We start from the raw sequence: 7,500 nt of genomic DNA on the forward strand, positions 1-7,500 counted from the left end.
TTGACACTGTTTACGTCATTTAATAACACGTACAATCAATTATGCATCGTTATAACAATTGCCTTAGCGGTAATGCAATACGAGAGAAAAAAGTCTGATATCGCTGTCCTAATGAATATTGGACTAGTACCTTGATCGCAGAAGATGGAAATCATTTCTCAGTAAAGCTCACTGAAAAAAAAAATTGTTTACTAAGGTAACCGTATGTGGTGAAAATGACTGCCTCGACCTCGAATGTGGTCAAGACTTCCATTTTGGGCAACGTGACACTCTTTGCCATACTTGGGAATGTTATTGTCGCTTATGTCTTGATGAAAAACCGTAAGATTCTGCTAAGAAGACGCCCAACGTATCAATTTATCCTCAACTTGACTATCTCAGATCTTGTAATTTGTGTGTTGTTTTGTCCCTTTGAAATGGTAAGAGAAGCATTGGACTCGTGGATTTTTGGAGCAGCCCTGTGTAAGATAATCGAGTTCGTTGAGATCTCAACATCAGGAACAACCGTCATGACTCATGCATTGATCGCCATCGATCGATATCGAAGCCTAGCGCATCCTTTTCTTCCGAAACTCAGACCCACTCTTGTAAAGCAGATGATAGCTTTTTCTTGGTTATTTCCTTCGTTTATCGCCGTTCCATATCTTTATATGGCTGAAGTGGTTGATGTGGATCACAAACTGACGTGCACACCACTTGCTATTCCTGTTCTGTGGTTGGACAATATTTTTGAAGCCGTTGTCTTTGCGCTTATGTTTTTTTTGCCGTTGTGTGTTATTTGCTGGTGCTATTATCACGTGCTTTCCATAACGCTTGGAAACACCAGCAATGCACAAGTAGTACCACCAGCAGAAGTTGCCTTGCGGCGAAGTCAAAAACGTGTGACAAGAACAGCATGCTTGATCACGGTTGCCTTTATCATTTGCTGGACACCAACTTTTGTCTTGAGTATTCACAGAATCGTCTTGGGAACAGAAAGTGTGTACCATGGTGACCTTCTTTTCGAAATTTCCTTTTTAGGAGGTCTCGTCAACGAGGCAACAAATCCCATACTATACACCGCATATGATAGGAATATGAATGTTTCACAGTATATCCGATGTATCAACCGCGTATCCAGTGAAGGTGGTGCATTAACCGGACCATTGGATAGGCCAAATGAGGCGCCATATTCAGCTAACGAGCGCTTTCGCCAAAGTTGCACAAAGACCACCAATCCGTTGCGTGTTACAGAGTCTCAACCTCAAAATTCGTAAATCCGAGTGACTTTTCCGATTTGTTTTTTTCATCCCAATCGAAAATAGATAACAACATTTAACAGTAACAAACATTCTCTTTCGCAAAAGAGTTGGTTATTGGTCACCATGGTGGTGAGTAAATAATAAAACCCAAAAGTCCATGCACTTCCGTAAAAACGTATAATCGTTTGTCTCATTACGCTTTGGTCACTTAGATTGTAGACCACGACGTTTCGATTGCTTACTGGTTTTCTTCATCACTGAGGACAAGGAAGATCAGCAGTAAGCGGTCGAAACGTCGAGGTCTTCAACTTAATTGACTACAACGTGAGGCAAACGATTATACGCGTTTTTTATTAACACTGTCTTATCATAACATGGCGGTCAAAGCATATTCATTGTCTTGTAAACTGAGACCCCACCGGCCCAATTTACCCCAAGAAGATTCTAAATTTCAATGTTACACAAAAACCAGGTTATCCACTCCTACAGCAGGTAGGAATTGCAAACGAACAGTCACTCCTAGCTAAACTGGCTCACTAGCAATCCCTCTAATAGGTAAAGACAAACCAGTGCATGAAACCAATCAGTCCCCGCATTTTTTCCCTGAACCACAATACAGTACGTTCTTGGCAGAGGGGGTGGGGAGGTTCTTCCAGCTGAGCGAGGTCAACCCTTTACCTCTGAGTTAACGATTATCATTAATTCCTAATTTACTATTTAAGAATACGAATCAGCGATAAAAATTTTGAATGACGTTTCGATGTCTCGTTCATCATTTTCAAATTCATAAAAACTAAGAGACTAAAATGTAATGAGTTCGTATATAGTAAGAGCGTGTAGAAGTCAAGTTGCATATGATTAAAGACTACAATGTAGAATGTAAAGAGTGTTGATTATGTACTAAATCGTTTTGCTCTGATAGAGTCAGACTAAGTGCATGTTGAGTTTAGGTTTCTTTTGTTGGGTGAAGAACATTTCATAAATTAGGCATTCAAATTTCCTACGACATTTCTTAAGGATGATAAATTGTTCCTGAATATCTTTGTTCCTCTGATTGTGGGCGACACGCAGGTGTATTGCAATAGCGGAGTGCTCGTGTCTATCAATGTGTTGGGAAAGGTGTCGGCGGGTATTTTCAACATACGTTGTTATCAGCATCACACAGATCATATTTGAATTCGTAAACAACTCATTACTGATTTATTAACCGTAGTTTGGCCTCTGCTATTCTAATGTCGTCAGCAATTTAACATCACCAAGATTACCTTGTTGAGCTTCTACGAGTGGCCACAAAACATCAGCTGTTTCAAATCAATGGCAGTCTTTATGAGCAAATTGATGGAGTAGCGATGGGATCACCCCTTGGACCAGTCATGGCGAACACATTTATGAGTTCGATCGAAGATAAACTAGAAAGCGAGAATAAGTTACCACTCTTTTATAAGACATACGTGGATGACACCTTAGCTGCGGGAATTAAAAATTCTCCAGCTGCTACGGCTTTCCTAGCAACATTAAAGGAGGCACACCCAGCAATTAACTTCACGATGGAAGTGGCAAAAAACGACAAACTATCTTTCATTGGAATGAAGCTCATAAAGACACGAATTGAACACTGCGGATTCGCTCTCCTTTGAAAAATGGTTGTTCCTTTTTTTCCAAGTAATAAGCTGATATTGGCAAATAATCCATTCATCAGGTTTACTTTATCCTGCGATGTTCAAATCTCATTGGGGCCACCTAAATTTTTCAGGTGTCTATAAAGGGGAATTTGCTTAAATTGTCTTGTTAAGTGCGTATTTTTTTCGAGTTGGTGAAACTTTTATCGACTTGAAAAGGTTCGTTTAGTTCCAGTGTCTAAGAAAGACGATGCAGCAGACACTGGCAATTACAGACCAATATCGCTTCTTGTCTCACACAATCGTCCGCCATGTTTTCCTTGATAGGTTAGTTACAAACAATCAGTGGGCCTACCGTAAGGGGTACTCTACAGAATTACTGCTTGTACACCTATCTACAACCCGGACAAAGGCTGTTGATGAGAACAAGGTGGTAAGTACTGTAGCGTTTATAGATCTCAGAAAGGTTTTCGTTTGCGTGTCTGCCGCGATATTACTAAATAAGCTGAAATATCAGTTTGAAATTTGTGCTCCAATCTTGTGCTTTCACAGCTGACATACTATCTATTGGACCGAACTCAACTTTATGTAGTACACGCCCCCCTCAGCAATATAATAATTTTGTGAACGATAGATGTGGTATTCCACAAGGACACCACCCTGTTCGTCTTATACACAAATAACCTGACAAATTCAGTCCCCTCTGGCTCCGTGTTCAGACGACACCACTGTCTATTGCGTTGGCGATATTGTAGATATCGTTGTGATGTCTTTAAACACAGCCTTATCTGAATTAAACACATGATATAAAAAGCAGAGCAACTAAAATCAAAGGAAATGCTTCACCGAAGAAGAGCGGCAAGAGTGATTTACAACTTGCCTTGCGACATGCCATCTGCTGACGTTTATCGACATTGCAAGTGGATCACCTTAAGTTAGTACATGAATAAGGTTCAATTGATTTAAACTATTTTATTTAACGAGGAGGCACCTTCCGCATTATCTTAGTGATTTCAGTGATCAGTCAGCTCAGTCGGTTCCCAGTTTTGATCAAGAATTTCTCTGTTTTTAGCTTTTATTGCTCTTATTGTGATAGCCATGTATTAATGATTGTAGGTTTTGGTCAATATTATGTTAACATTATTAGTTATCATTGTTGTATGTTTTAAACTGATTTTAAATGTTTATCCTGAATTTGTATCTATATCCTGCATACGCGACCCCACAACAATTGCGCTTTAATCCTTCTTCTTGTCATCATTCTCGTCACCAGAACCTTGGATCAACCCAAGGCTCTGGGAAACTCTCTGTGGGAGAACATGCGCCGTAGGGTTCTTATAGCCAATAATTTGCTATTTGAACCTTACGGCGCCTGCTCACTCCTCGTGCTAACATGAATTCACCAATTAAAGACGCTCTTGGTTGTTCTTCACGAATACCAATGAAGAGACACTTTGTTTCAGGGTTCCCCAGAGCTCCTCTCTCCCTCAGTCAAGAGAAGAGCTCTGGGGTCGAGATTGCCGTCTTGTTTAAACTAAAGGATATGTACGTATTTTTATATATTATGTACGAATACGTGGGATGCCATAGGCAGACAACGTCTAAAATTTGGTTGAGGTTAACCGTCATCGTAATCTCATATGGTAGTTAGCCACGTACTTGTCCTTGTCATTGAATTTAATCCCTTGTTGGCTGTTTTTTTTTTTTTTTTTTTTTTAATCACTTTATTGACAAACGCACTAAAGGAAGAAAACAACACTAGAATACTATACCAAAAGCAGAAGAGTTTGAAAGAGTCAATTTACAATCATGTTTGAAGGTGAATATCCTGCCAATTGTTGGCTGGGGTTCACTTGGATGGGTGGCCGCACATCCCGTGTCGCTGCATTTGTTTTCTTGTCTTCATTTTTTTTATTTCATTCTTGTTCTTTGAAGAGTTGACGTGGCGCTGGACAGCGTTGGTAGCTGATCAGCCATAATTCTTGTTCTAGAATAACGCACATCTATGCATGATCATATTTCGGAGAAAAATAAAGATACCATTCTCTTCGTGAGATAGGTTGGCCGTAAAATTGACAAATAGATTGATTTGTTCCGTTTGTTAATTTGGTTTTGTGTATTCAACTTTGTGCTTCAAACCACTGTGTGCCTGGCTACCTCCAGAACCAGTCAAAGTTAGCGTTAAAACAGTGCTGAAAGCGAATCCCGAAATTATTTTTTTTTATGTGCCGCTACGTACCCGTATTTATGAATAAGAGGAAGGCATTTATTAATTAATCCTTTCACTCCCAAAAGGTCCCCCATTGACGAATCAGTGTCAACCAAACTAACATCTGTAACTGGCAATCGAATTGAATTCCTAATGCTTCGTATGCCAGCTTTAATAATAAGTATAGCAACCAAATTTAACGTGGATAACTCGTAACAGTAATTCAACTGACAAACCTGAGGTCGACGGCGCGCTCAGTTTACTCCCCCCTCTCCCTCAGTGCTCCGTTGTACGGGAATTTAAAGCTACTTTTAAGCTAAACAAGTTAGCGTGCAATGTTAAGTGCTAAGTATCTACCCCATATGAACCATGTGAGTGTTAGCCCTACTGATGGAAATGGGCCCACACAAAGACAGAGAAAATCTCTGACCAGGGTGGGAATTTGAACCCACGACCTTCGGGTTAGATCATCGCTGCTCTACCGACTGAGCTACAAGGTCAGACGGAAGCAGGCCGTGGGAACTGACGATTTTAAAGTCACGGCAATTAACATGTACAAGTACAAGGACGGATTACGTTTTTTTTCAAACGTTGGCCGTGTAGCACTTATATTTGAACAGACTTAACTGATTAGAGTGTAATGTGAAGTGCTAAGTGTCTAACCCATATGAACCATGTGCGCGTTAGCCCACATGGTTCGTAACCCGAAGGTCGTGGGTTCAATTCCCACCCTGGCCAGAGTTTTTCTCTGTCCTTGTGTGGGCCCATTTCCATCAGTAGGGCTAACGCTCACATGGTTCATATGGGGTAGATACTTAGCACTTCAGATTACACTCTAATCAGTTAAGTTTGTTCAAAGTGTAATTTCTCACGGTCGAGTGACATGGGAACGAGTTAGTCAGAAATTGAATATTCTGACGGCACGAAGTAGAGGACCGTAGGTGGCTCTGGGATAGGTTAGGACTATTTAGGAGTTTGGCGGGAGTTGTTCGTCATTCTTAACTTTTGAACTGTGCTGTCTGCTTATTTTTCCTTGATAGTAGTAGTAGACCCTTTCCTCGGGGTCTGGTGCCGTTGCATTAGATGAGGAATACGTTTCCACATATTTTTGGCTACTTCTAGGGCGGTTTTTAGTGGTTTTTCGTATCTGGCACGGCACTTTTTCTTAGTTTACTCCTTCAGTAATGTAGTATATTTTGTGTATTTTCACGGGCGGTGTTATCTGATGTGCAGTTTGTAACCAATTCAGGTAAACGGAGGTCATTTTGTTCAGCAGACTGACTGACGTGCCCACAATAAACTATTTTCACACTGAAGTCTCGTGTTAGTGTAGTCAGAAATGTAAGTGCTACACGGCCAACGTTTGAACAAACGTAATCCCTTCTTGTACTTTTAAGCTACACTGAAAGGAAAGAAGTCGAAACAAGGATGCGAGATCCGGGAATCGAACTCAGTGCCGCGCACTAACCCACCGTGCCACCCTTGCTCGTCGTCATTATTCATCTGTCTACACAGTACAAGTAACACCGTTTATAATGTACTGAGTTAGCCTCTGCGTGACAAGTCAAAAGACGGTCTGCTGTGGTGACTAGTACTCAGTCCTTATTAAATTTATTTTATTCACGTGTAACCAGAGAGAGTGTGGTTATCCATTCAACGACCAACGCATCCAACGTTAATGCCTCCAGGCGTCTTGTTTTTTAAAGAACACTCGGTGTCTTGTTTCTGAGTGGTAAAGCGGAAAGAAGTGGTTCCTAAAGAGTAGAATTCGAAATTCCGGCTTCAAATCCTGTTCAAATCCAGTTCAGTTGTTTGAAGAGCAAATAAAGGGCTGGGTATTCTGCAATTTAGCTTCACTTTGAAAACAAAAGGTCAACTTTTTGGTTTGAGCAAGGTTTCCCCATTAATAATTGGTCATGATCTTCAAAAATTCTGAGAGCTATAGTCGTGATCGTTCAAATTTATACGACTGGTAGTTAAAAGGGTAGTTAAATTCCTGCAGACGCCAAGTAACTGTTTTGTTCACGAAAGAACGCACAATTTCTTTCTTTGCTTTTTTGCCAGACACCAAAAGATACTTAAAACACGTCTTCAGGTCAAATCTCATTGTAGTGGCCACATGCACCAGTTGTGTTCTTTTTATTCGATGCAACACTGCTTCTCGTGTTACATTTGCCAGCTGAAATACTCGAGGGGAGGTCACCACAATGTTCTACAAATGATGGACAACAGCAGTTTACCGATTCCATCTTTACCCTATCGAAAATAAGATGATAAAATTACACCAGTTTTTGACCGTAACAACAATATCAAGTTCTATCAGACTTGAGTATAGTGCACACATAAATTGAAATCCCCTCCACGGCAATAGCACGGCAATACAGCGCTATGTCAAAATTTAAATCCTCACCTCTCCAACTTGGATCGCCGC

At 40.6% G+C, this 7,500-nt stretch overlaps 1 protein-coding gene across 1 annotated transcript; it reads left to right on the forward strand.

The window, feature by feature from the left end:
* Positions 1-215: 215 nt before the first annotated feature.
* LOC137995435 (G-protein coupled receptor 83-like) lies at positions 216-1,256 on the forward strand. The gene has a single exon (XM_068840986.1). The coding sequence runs from the start codon at positions 216-218 to the stop codon at positions 1,254-1,256; it is 1,041 nt and encodes a 346-aa protein (XP_068697087.1).
* Positions 1,257-7,500: the final 6,244 nt, after the last annotated feature.

The sequence above is a fragment of the Montipora foliosa genome, chromosome 3 (assembly GCF_036669935.1).
Source record: "Montipora foliosa isolate CH-2021 chromosome 3, ASM3666993v2, whole genome shotgun sequence".
NCBI lineage: Eukaryota > Metazoa > Cnidaria > Anthozoa > Scleractinia > Acroporidae > Montipora > Montipora foliosa.